Source organism: Oncorhynchus tshawytscha, linkage group LG15 (genome assembly GCF_018296145.1).
Source record: "Oncorhynchus tshawytscha isolate Ot180627B linkage group LG15, Otsh_v2.0, whole genome shotgun sequence".
Classification (NCBI taxonomy): Eukaryota; Metazoa; Chordata; class Actinopteri; order Salmoniformes; family Salmonidae; genus Oncorhynchus; species Oncorhynchus tshawytscha.
The window spans coordinates 29,237,153-29,249,622 of NC_056443.1; the positions used below are offsets into that span (position 1 = coordinate 29,237,153).

General features: G+C 41.1%; 1 protein-coding gene across 3 annotated transcripts in view; it reads left to right on the forward strand.

Annotated features, from left to right (window-relative positions):
• LOC112214795 (reticulon-3-A) overlaps window positions 1-11,979 on the forward strand; it is a 36,118-nt gene extending 24,139 nt beyond the window's left edge. For all 3 annotated transcript variants that reach the window (XM_024373818.2, XM_024373819.2, XM_024373817.1), the window contains 3 exons: window positions 4,900-4,946; window positions 9,182-9,240; window positions 9,390-11,979. In XM_024373818.2, the coding sequence (XP_024229586.1) occupies window positions 4,900-4,946; window positions 9,182-9,240; window positions 9,390-9,438 (155 nt within the window). In that variant the 3' untranslated portion in view covers window positions 9,439-11,979. The remainder of the gene's footprint in view (window positions 1-4,899; window positions 4,947-9,181; window positions 9,241-9,389) is intronic.
• The last annotated feature ends 491 nt before the right edge of the window (window positions 11,980-12,470 follow it).

The window sequence follows — 12,470 nt, forward strand, 5'->3', positions numbered from 1 at the left end:
TGAACATGCATGATATCTATGAGAATGAAAGGGGGCTGTCTATTTTACTTAGTGACCTATATTTCCATCTGACCTGGTCTAAGGCCAACACACGTATTTAATAATCTGGAAATGTTTATGGATGTGGGGCACACAGATTGTTCTTGTTGATGCTGGAGAAATGCATAGCGGGAGTTAACAGTCCTTTGATGTTTTGTAGAATTGGCAGTTTGCATGTCACACCTGTTCGGGGCTTTGCCAACCTGTGAAAGACCTTGTAAGGCTAATTTACTACACACTCAAATTATTATTATTTTTTTACAGATAAAAAATAAAATAAATTATTTGTCTTGTGATGTGTTTGAAGGATTGTTGTGGACTTAAAACATCCAATTTAGTTCTATACTGAACAGAAATATAAACGCAACCATTTCTAAGATTTTACTGAGTTACAGTTCATATAAGGAAATCAGTCCATTGAAATAAATTTGTTCAGGACTAATCTATTGATACCTTAACAAACAAAAATGTAGAGCGTGGATCAGGAAACCAGTATCTGGTGTGACCACCATCTGCCTCCTGTAGTGCGACACATGACTTTCACTTAGAGCTGATCAGGCTGTTGATTGTGGAATGTTGTCCCACTCCTCTTCAATGACTGTTCGAAGTTGTTGGATATTGGCGGGAACTGGAAACCGCTGTCGCTCAAGAGCATCCCAAACATGCTCAATGGGTGACATGTCCGAGTATGCATTATTAGGCCGTGCATTATCATGCTGAAACATGAAGTGATGGTGGCCGATGAAAGACCCAACAATGGACCTCAAGGATCTCTGTGCATTCAAATTGCCAGCAATAAAATACAATTGTGTTCGTTGTCTGTAGCTTGTGCCAGCCAATACCATAACCCCACCACCACCATGGGGCACTCTGTTCACAACTTTGACATCAGCAAACCGCTCTCCCACACAATGCCATACATGTGGTCTGCGGTTGTGAGGCTGGTTGGATGTACTGCCAAATTCTCTAAAATGACGTTGGAGGCGGCTTATGGTTGAGAAAATAACATTCTAATCTCGGGTAACAGCTCTGGTGGATATTCCTGCATTCAGCATGCCAATTGCATGCTCGCTCAAAACCTTGTGGCATTGTGTTGTGACACAACTGCATGTTTTAGTGGCCTTTTATTGTCCCCAGCACAAGGTGCACCTGTGTAATGATTATGCTGTTCAATCGTCTTCTTGATATGCCCCACCTGTCAGGTGTATGGATTATCATGGCAGAGGAGAAATTAGCACTAACGGATGTAAAATTTGCGAGAAACTACCAATTTTTGTGCGTATGGAAAATGTCTGGGTTATTTTATTTCCTGTTGCGTTTTAATATTGTTTTAAAATATTGTGTGTGTAAAAATAGTGTGAATTTCAGTGGAAAAAAAAAAGCAAAACCTTGAAAAATAAAACAGAATTTGGGCCCTAATAAATACGGCTAAAAGAGAATGGGTACATTTTCATGAAGAAAATGTTTCTACTTCAGCTGTCTTAAAATATGTGTTTGGTAGTGGGAGATGTAGACTAAGTTAATGTAGGTCTGATTTACTTTAGTTGACTGCTATATATATTTTAGCACATCAATTATGAAAAAGGGTAGATCTATGCCTCTGAAAAATGCTTAACTCCAATGTATTGGATTTAGCCGTACCCTGACACAAATGATTATACTGTTGCTATCCTGAGCTACTTGTTGTGTGTATGTAATGACCTATACAGGGCATTTGGAAAGTTCTCAGACCACTTAAGTTTTTCCCACATTTTGTTACATCACAGCCTTATTCTAAAATGGATTACATTGTTTTCCTCATCAATCTACACACAATACCCCATAATGAAAAAGTGAAAACAGGTTTTTCAAAATTGTTGGACATTTATATAATTGTCACTCTGACAGAGTTCCCTTGTGGAGATGGGAGAACCTTCCAGAAGGACGACCATCTCTGCAGTACTCCACCAATCAGGCCTTTATGGTAGAGTGGCCAGATGCAAGCCACTACTCAGTAAAGGGCACATGACAGCCCGCTTGGAGTTTGCCCAAAGGACTCTCGGACCATGAAACAAGATTCTCTGTTCTGATGAAACTAAGATTGAACTCATTGGCCTGTCTGGAGGAAACCTAGTACCATCCCTACAGTGAAGCATAGTGGTGGCAGCATCATGCTGTGGGGATGTTTTTCAGCGGCAGGGACTGGGAGACTAGTCAGGATCGAGGCAAAGTACAGAGATCCTTGATGAAAACCTGCTCCAGACCACTCGGGACCTCAGACAGGTGTGACGGTTCACCTTCCAACAGGCAACGGCCCTTAAAACACAGCCAAGACAACACAGGAGGCGCATCGGGACAAGTCTCTGAATGTCCTTGAGTGGCCCAGCCAGAGCCCGGACTTGAACCCGCTTGAACGTTTCAGGAGAGACCTGAAAATAGCTGTGCTGCGACGCTCCCCATACAACCTGACAGAGCTTGAGAGGATCTGCAGAGAAGAATGGGAGAAACTCTCCAAATACAGGTGTGCCAAGCTTGTAGCGTCATACCCAAGAAGACTCAATGTTGTAATTGCTACCAAATATGCTTCAACCAAGTACTGAGTAAAGGGTCTGAAATACTTATGTACAGTTGAAGTCGGAAGTTTACAGTCAATATAACTAGTTTTTCAACCACTCCACAAATTTCTTGTTAACAAACTATAGTTTTGGCAAGTCGGTTAGGACATCTACTTTGTGCATGACACAAGTAATTTTTCCAAAAATTGTTTACAGACAGATTATTTCACTTATAATTCACTGTATCACAATTCCAGTGGGTCAGAAGTTTACATACACTAAGTTGACTGTGCCTTTAAACAGCTTGGAAAATTCCAGAAAATGATGTCATGGCTTTAGAAGCTTCTAATGGGCTAATTGACATAATTTTAGTGAATTGGAGGTGTGGATGTATTTCAAAGCCTACCTTCAAACCCGGTGCCTCTTTGCTTGAAATCAAAAGAAATCAGCCATGACCTCAGAATTTTTCATCCTTGGGAGCAATTTCCAAAAGCCTGAAGGTACAACGTTCATCTGTACAAACAATAGTACCGCCATCCCAACTGTATAAACACCATGTGACCACAAAATAGATGGCATCGTGAAGGAGGAAAGGTATGTGGAAATATTGAAGCAACATCTCAAGACATCAGTCAGGAAGTTAAAGCTTGGTTGCAAATGGGTCTTCCAAATGAACAATGACCCCAAGCGAACTTCCAAAGTTGTGGCAAAATGGCTTAAGGACAACAAAGCCAAGGTTTTGGAGTGGCCATCACAAAGCCCTGACCTCAATCCTATACAAAATGTGTGGGCAGAACTGAAAAAAGCGTGTGCGAGCAAGGAGGCCTACAAACCTGACTCGGTTACACCAGCTCTGTCAGTAGGAATGGGCCAAAATTCACCCAACGTATTGTGGGAAGCTTGTGGAAGGCTACCCAAAACATTTGACCCAAGTTAAACAATTTAAAGGTAATGTTACCAAATACTAATTGAGTGTATGTAAACTTCTGACCCACTGGGAATGTGTTGAAAGAAATAAATAAAAGCTGAAATAAATCATTCTCTACTATTATTCTGACATTTCACATTCTTAAAATAAAGTGGTGATCCTAACTGACCAAAGACAGGGAATGTTTACTAGGATTAAATGTCAGGAATTGTGAAAATTGTTTAAGTATATTTGGCTAAGGTGTATGTGAACTTCCGACTTCAACTGGAAGTGTGATATTTAATCCATTTTAGATTAAGGCTAACATAACAAAGTGGAGAAGGGTTCTATTGAGGGTTCTGAATACTTTCCACATGCACGATCTGTGTAACTGCTAAATGCACAAACACTGCATGTTAATGTATGTAACTTGTAAAATCTATTTTTTTTTTTTTTTCATTGTCGGACCCCAGTATGACTAGCTGTCGCCATTGGTGTCGACTATTGGGGATCCTAAAATAATCAAATAAAAATCAGGGCCACGTTAGAATTCCCAGCATGTGGCACGGTGCATAGGGTGTTTTTCTTTTCACGCCAGCGACCCGGGCTCTCTTCCCTGCCTCTGCCGTTGGCTACAATACCAAAAGGCTAAAAGCTCTCGGTGAGGTCGCTAGGTGTAGTACTAAGGTTGTTTAGTATCCTATGTTTCATGCATGTTTAAACCAACTGGGGCAACTGGACACACTGTAAATGGGGTCAAAGGTCATAGAATGTGCTAGAAAATGTATCAAACATTTTCCATTTTAACAAAATGTTATAAATGTTTTGTTTTTTGAAAGGTTAGTTCAGTCTCAATGGACCAATTAAGACCAAGTCCACACAATTTTTGACTGTGCAATTCTGTCACTAAAATGCTTAGCATTGTGGTAAACTGAACAGCATTGCTTAGAATAGAAGCACTAGACAATTGCAGTGAGACAAGAACTCCCTGTGGGTCTTGTAAGCATGTCACGCTCATTAAGTCCAGCGACACCGTGACCTTTTCCTAGACAAAATGGATGATACGGTCTGAGGTCACTGGCGGCAAAGACTGTGGCTTCATACGATTTGGCTCATTTGATCAGCACTACCCAATGGCCTGCTGCTTTTTCAAACGACACCGAACTCGTTTAATGGCATCTGACACCATCCCAGTTTCCTGGGTGGTAAAGCCTAATTGGTTGTTTTTGTCAGGGGATGTCTTACAGGTAAAATGGTTTCCACTGGCTACATCCCTGAAAGCAACATTATTATTATCGTTATTATTGTGATAGACTAACTTTTTTTTATAAAGGCCTGTCTGCCTTTAGAGGTCAGCTGCTGATTGTTTCCTGTGTTATTCCACTGTCATTTCAATCTTTTTTTTTTGCTCTCCTCCAGCTGACATCCTCCTCTTTGCCATACCCCCCTTCTATGAGAAGAACAAGGTGAGTCTGACCCTTGACCATTTTTGTCTTGTGACATCATAGAAGTGGAACTTTTTTTAAATTATTCCATTCCTTAGAGCTAGGTAGACTGGAGTCATGCTGGTGAAACAATGTACCTTGAGCTAGACCTATATATGGTTCTGGATTGTCCCATGAGCATTGATGACAATTATGACGGCGTCATCCTTAGGCAGGCACCAACTCGTTCCACTGGGTGTGACCTCACCGAATGACCAGCCTCTCTATGAGTTGTTGAGGGCTGTTTGTGTCCTTATCAGCGTTTATAGCACAAGGCTGATTCGACATGCAAAGTCAGTTTTACTGTCAATGACAAGATGGCTTTCAGTGTCCGGTTAAATAAAGTTATTCCCTTTACATAATGAGCCTGTATTTACATAAATGCGGCCTATATTTTTCGTAGTTGTCTACATACCACCACAGACCGAGGTTGGCACTAAAACTGCACTCAATGAGTTGTATTCCACCATACGCAAACAGGAAAACGCTCATCCAGAGACTGCACTCCTAGAGCCTGGGGACTTAAATGCAGGGAAACTTTAATCAGTTTTACCTAATTTCTATCAGCATGTTAAATGTGCAACCAGGGGGGCAAAAAATTCTAGACCCCCTTTACTCCACAAAGAGATGCGTACAAAGCTCTCCCTCACGCTCTGTTTGACAAATCTGACCATAACTCTATCCTCCTGATAGCTGCTTACAAGCACAAATTAAAGCAGGAAACACCGGTGACTTGGTCTATATCATTTTTAAAAAGTGATCAGATGAAGCAGATGCTAAATTTCCGGACTGATTTGCTAGCACAGACTGGAATATGTTCCGGGAGTACACCACATCAGTCACTGGCTTTATCAATAAGTGCATCGAGGACGTTGTCCCAACATTGACTGTATGTACATAACCCAAACAGCAGCCATGGATTACAGGCAACATTTGCACTGAGCTAAAGGCTAGAGCTGCTGCTTTCAAGGAGCGGGACTCTAACCCGCAAGCTGATAAGAAATCTCGCTATGCCCTCTGACGAACCATCAAACAGGCAAAGCGTCAATACAGGACTAAGATCAAATCGTACTACACCGGCTCCGACGCTCGTCAGATTTGGAAGGGATTGCAAACTATTACAGACTACAAAGAGAAGCACAGGCGAGAGCTGTCCAGTGACACGAGCTAAGTAGCTTCTATGCTCGCTTCAAGGCAAATAACACTGAAACATGCATGAGAGCATCAGCTGTTCCGGACGACTGTGATCAAATCTAATTTATTTATATAGCCCTTCGTACATCAGCTATTATCTCACAGTGCCATACAGAAACCTAGCCTAAAACCCCAAACAGCAAGCAATGCAGGTGTAGAAGCACGGTGGCTAGGATAAACTCCCTAGAAAGGCCAAAATCTAGGAGGAAACCTAGAGGAACCAGGCTATGTGGGGTGGCCAGTCCTCTTCTGGCTGTGCCAGGTGGAGATTATAACAGAACATGGCCAAGATGTTCAAATGTTCATAAATGACCAGCATGGTCAAATAATAATCACAGGCAGAACAGTTGAAACTGGAGCAGCAGCACAGCCAGGTGATCACGCTCTCTGCATCCAATGTGAGTAAGGCCTTCAAACAGGGCAACATTCACAAGGCCACTGGGCCAGACGGATTACCAGGATTTGTACTCCGAGCATGCGCTGACCAACTAGCAAGTGTCTTCACTGACATTTTCAACATCTCCTGGTCCGAATCTGTAATGCCTACATATTTTATGTAGACCACCATAGTCCCTGTGCCCAAGAACAGTTAAGGTAACCTGCCTAAATGACTACCGACCCGTAGCACTCACGTCTGTATCCATAAAATGCTTTGAAAGGCTGGTCATGGCTCATATCCACACCATTATCCCAGAAACCCTAGACTCATTCCAATTTGCTTACCACCCCAACAGCTCCTCAAATGATGCAATGTCTATTACACTAAACACTGCCCTTTCCCACCTGGACAAAGGGAACACCTAATGTGAGAATGCAATTCATTGACTACAGCTCAGCGTTCAGCACCATAGTGCCCTCAAAGCTAATCACTAAGCTAAGGACCCTGGGACTAAACACCTCCCTCTGCAACTGGTTCCTGGACTTCCTGACGAGCCGCCCTCTGGTAGTGAGGGTCGGTAACGGCACATCTGCCATGCTGATCCTCAACACTTCAAGTTCCTTGACGCCCACATCACCAATAAACTAACATGGTCCAAGCATGGGGATTTTCTTTACAGCATTGTTGGTTAATACCTGTTGTATTCGGCGTATGTGACAAATAACATTTTAAGGACAGCATTTTACTCTTCTAAACACAAATGGTGTGCAAAGTAACCATAACAACCGTAATACTGTAAGTAATGGTATCTGACTAGGTGTGTTTTTAGCTCTTGACTTCTAATTACGCAATAAGACACAAGGAGGTGTCGTGTCTGGCATCATTAACTGAAGATTAATCTTTATCAAATGACTCATTATTACGCGATTAAACTGATTAATCATTTAACTATAATTAACTAGGAAGTCGGGGTACCAAAGAAAATATTCAGATTACAAAGTTAGACTTTTCCTAATATAATTATTCAGATATTTTTATCTTTATTAATAGTCTTCTGATTAATGAATTCTTCTTTACCTCACGTTAGTCTCATTCCAAACGCCGTAAATTGTTGGTTATCTGCACTAACCCAGTCTTCACTGAGTCATCCATACATTTCAATTGTCTTCAATCATTTTATTTATTAACTAACTAAACAATCACAGAAGTGCACACACAAACAAACAAAGTAAATATGGTTACAAGAAATGATAGGGGAATGTGCCCTAGTGGGCTAAACCGGCATGGCAGCTTGTTAGACAAATGGGGAGTGGGGGTCAGATGAGAAGTCACTACAGAGTTGATAATTATAACAATTGAAATGCTAATCCTTTTGCACATGAACGCTCACTCATTCGGGAACAATTGCAATCGATATATATTTACGCTCAGTGTGTCGTCGGGCCTCTGTTGAAAAGTTTGTTTCTGTTGGAGAGTCTGTCCGTCCTCTCTTTCTCAGAATGGGTAGTTCAGAGTGACATTCATTCATGTCGTTATAGAATAGATGTTTTCGGCGGTTGGCTGTCTTCACGTTCAATGATAACGAATTCCTAGCTGCAGACTAGTAATTAATATCAGACTTGTTCTTATTCTGTCAGTATCGATTGTCTGAGTTTAACCACGTGGGATGGTTAAAAGATTCAGCATTCTGGTCTGCAACCTTTTGTCCTCTCGTAATTGAGAGCAACATGGTCTGTTGAGAAATTCTCGAAGTGGGGGTTTTATTCGGGAGAGGAGAAAAGGGCCTGTCCCAGGATGCCTGACCATAACTGTGCTCATGGGCGGTCCTCTGATTTAGTTAAACTCAAGGGAATTGGAGTTTCCTTAATTTAAACAGTACAAAATCACATTACACAATTTCACAAACAGCATCATCCTGACTCATTCATCTTTTCAACAATTAGATGTAAGCCTCATATCTGAGGCTATTATATAAACAGCGTTATGGTAATGTAGCCATATTGTCTCCCATGAGTTTCACAAAATTGTACCAAACGGACCTGTTCGTAGCTGGATTCTTCAACGATCTTGTATACCTTCTCCAGAACATAAATGTTGTTCGGCCCTTAAGTTCTGTGAGGTGGAAGAAATTCCTTTCTCTGTCTCTATACTGTGGCCATGAGGAGATCATCTAAATTTTTAAAAATAAATCTCCTCCAGGAATTCACGGCCTCTCTCTGACCACAGCAGCCTGGGTGTCGGAGAGGGGGATGGGGCTTGCTGTACCCAAAGAGGGCAACGTCATGAGGTGTGGTATATGGCCAATATACCACGGCTAAGGGCTGTTATGCATGACGCAACGTGGAGTGTCTGCTTACAGCCCTGATCCGTGGTATATTGGCCATATACCACATACCTCCGAGGTGTCTTATTGCTATTATAAACTGATTACCAATGTAATTAGAGCAGTATAAATACATGTTTTGTCATACCTGTGGTATATACGGTCTGATATACCACGGCTGTCAGCCTATTAGCATTTTGGGCTCGAACCAGTTTATAATTATGTTTGCACAAAAAGACATTGTTTTATAGATCAGGTCTGTTTTGAGTCTGACTGTAAATGACTATAATACTCAGTTGCCTTCCTCTCGTTCTTCCCCAGACCCAGATTGATCACTACATGGAAATCGCACGTACTCAAGTCAACACCACAATGGCCAAGTAAGTGGTCCCAACCATGACTGTTTCAATGTACTCTTCTCTGTCAAAAGGATGTCGGAGTTAAATCTACCTAAACTTAGTGTCAGTGCTGTCATGTGATCATTGGTATATTCTGATGGTTTTTATTTTGGCTATCTTTTCTCTTCCAGGCTGCAAGAGAAACTCCCTGGAGCCATCAAGCGTACGAAAGCTGAATGATTGACCCACATCTTAATCACCATCCTCATCACATTTATCCCATCTTAAACCCCTTTCCCTCCCCCTCTCCCTTCTCTTTCCCTACGGTCTCCCTCCCACCTACCATCTGCACTGAACCAGCTAGGTAGAAAAAACATCTAAAATGCTACTCAATATTCAATGTAAACCGCTCAGCTTAACTACAAGAATTTAGAAAAAGAATGGTGCCTACTGCGCCGGCAGGAAACGCGTCTCTAACGGGAGGAAGTGATGTAACGCTTCGGCATAACACCTGTCTTTGATGCAGGGGTCAAGTGAACTAGACTGAATCATTGACCTGGTATTGTAAAGTTGGGAGGGTGTAGGGAGCATCATTGACGAGTTAGGACCAGTGTTTGTTTCGCAAAAAAGCAGATGTCTGTACTTTTTAACTATGCCTTTCACTGAACATAAGTAAAATAAAAATAAAAGTTTTAAAAAAAGAGCTAACTGATAAATAAACTTTTGGGTGTAATTTGTGGGTGATTTTTTTCCTTCTCTCTGTGTGGCAGTTTATATGGATAAACAAAAACAAAAAAAGTTGTTTTGAACCTGGTACTGGGATTTCACTGTTACTGATTGGCCTGTTATGGAGTTGTTTTCTTCACCTTAAAGGCTTGTATGTATAACATTTCTGCAATGCACTGAACTTCAAATCCCATGAGCAGGTTGAAATAAAAGGATTGGAACACTGAACCAGCTGTGATACTTTTGGTGTAGTTCACGCCATTTTGATTTGTAGTTACATTTTACCAAATGTATCCAACAGGCTCTGTCTTTCTCTGCTGTGTGAGACGAGTTGGCGCTGCTTTTTAGAAAAGGGGCACTCCCTCTTACAGCAGCCATAACTCGTTTTTTAAATGTTCAAGTCGTCAAAGTCTCACGTTCACCTGTTTTATTATAATTGTTAGTGATATGATTGTTACTTATAGGATTGCTGCTCTAGACTCCCTTTTTTAGCTCTGTAAAATGCTCCATAGTATCTTCATGGAGCTTCATAACTGCTTGACTTCTCCAGTGAGACCTCTTGGAAAATGGTTGGACATGGGTTGAAAGACTGTTTGCTTTTTGGAAGGTAGTTAGCAGTATAAACGAAACGATGGGTTCAAGAAGAGGTCTGGTGGGTGTTGTAGTCACAGGAGGTTGGTGACATCTTAATTGGGGAGGACGGGCTTGTGGTAATGACTGGAGCGGAGTCAGTGGAATGGATTCAAATACATCAAGCACGTGGTTTTCAGGTGTTTGAGGCTATTCCATTTGTGCCGTGCCATTTTCCTCTCAGCAGCCTCAGATGCAATGTATTTGTTTTTTATGTGAATGCCATGATGTGAATGTCATTGCAGAAGCTGGAAACACATTTTCACACTTTATATAGGCTGCATCATATCATTTGTTTTGTTCAGATAATTATTTGATTGCTTAAATAGTTTTGATTTCAATAAACTGTGGTCAACTATTTTAAGGTTACTGCTACGTTTGTGATGGCAAAGTGTCTTCGAAAGGGATTTTTAAAAGCAATTTGTAGATGGGGAAAAATATAATGGCCGGTTCTAGCTCCTACTGTGATTGTTAATAATCATAGACATTGTGCCCAAACTAAGGTTGCGTGTCATTTTCAGAGCAATCCCTCTACATTTCGCACTAAAGCTAAACGACTACTGTTGTAACAACTTGAGCGTTCTCTCTACAATGAGCGTTCTCACATTGCCTCTCATCACTACTCAAATGTCTTATCTGCTGAACGGTACCCTGCAACATTGATGGAACACTTCTCTTCATTCATGCAAACCAGTGTTTCATATTGGGCCCCAATGTTGTCAGTGGTCACACTGCCTCACAAAGTTTGTTGGTTTCCTTGTGCATGTGTGTATATCCAACTCTGTGACAGTTAATCCCAAGTCACTGGACACACTACTTGCTTCAATAGAGTAAAGGCTTACTCAACCCTCCACTTGTTAACTCACACTATTGGACTTTTGTTCTAGATGTTTTTTTTCACTCACACATTCACCCACCCACAGTTGAACGTATCCAATGTCTGTAAACCACTGTCCTTGTGATGCTGGGCGAAAGGAATCCTTCAGTAGCCCTGATGAGGACCTCACGATGAATAGGTGTTCCAGACAGTCAGGATTTTCATGAGGCGCTTTGTCATTGAAGGAAGGCAATGCTACCTATGTTTTCAATAGATTATAATGCAGACGACCTTACTTTTGTCTTGATTGATTTAGTGCAAAATATGATAAATCTACATGCACATTTGAAAAAGTTTCCTTGACACATTGCCTTTCTATCTTATAACAAATCTAATTCTTGCAGGAGTGGGTTTTTTCAGGGGAGATTTTGAAGGAATTTATTTTTCTTTGGCAGTCTTTGTTTTTGCTTTTGACTGTATTGGTAACCAACATCTCAGATCTGATAGTTATCAATGACTAGTTCACATTCTGGAGTTAACATTGTGATCCCTGTACTGATGTCAAAGTGAAATTAATAAAAAATGTCAATGTCAAGGACAAGATTTGGGGTGATGCGTTTGTCCATCTGTGGTCTGCTCTACAACTTTGTGAAGAGTAAATATTTCAGCATGTCTGAACCGTTGGGATTAAATTGAGTCAAGATTTAAAACAATTAAAAATAAGATTGGGTCCAGTTTGCACAGATGGAAGGTAATATGACTGGTTTTGATCAGAGGATTATACTGTAGCTATTTATTTTAGCCCTGCATGTTGAGAAACCTAAAGTAGTTCCTTCTTTAATAGCCATGGTAAACCCAATCCGGTATAATGCATGCATTCATTTATGGTTATCACCGGATGTGTCTACAAATGACCGTTGACTAGTCCAGTTTTACCAAAATGTTTTCTACATTCCCCAGATAACCAGTCAGACAATATTATTCAGATCCTTCTTTTTATTACAAGGCTCATTGAGGACAGAATGCATATCAACCTTTTGCCATGTACAGGTTGAATACAGGGCGGATACTCGAGAAACAAGAAATCGAGGGAAGACGA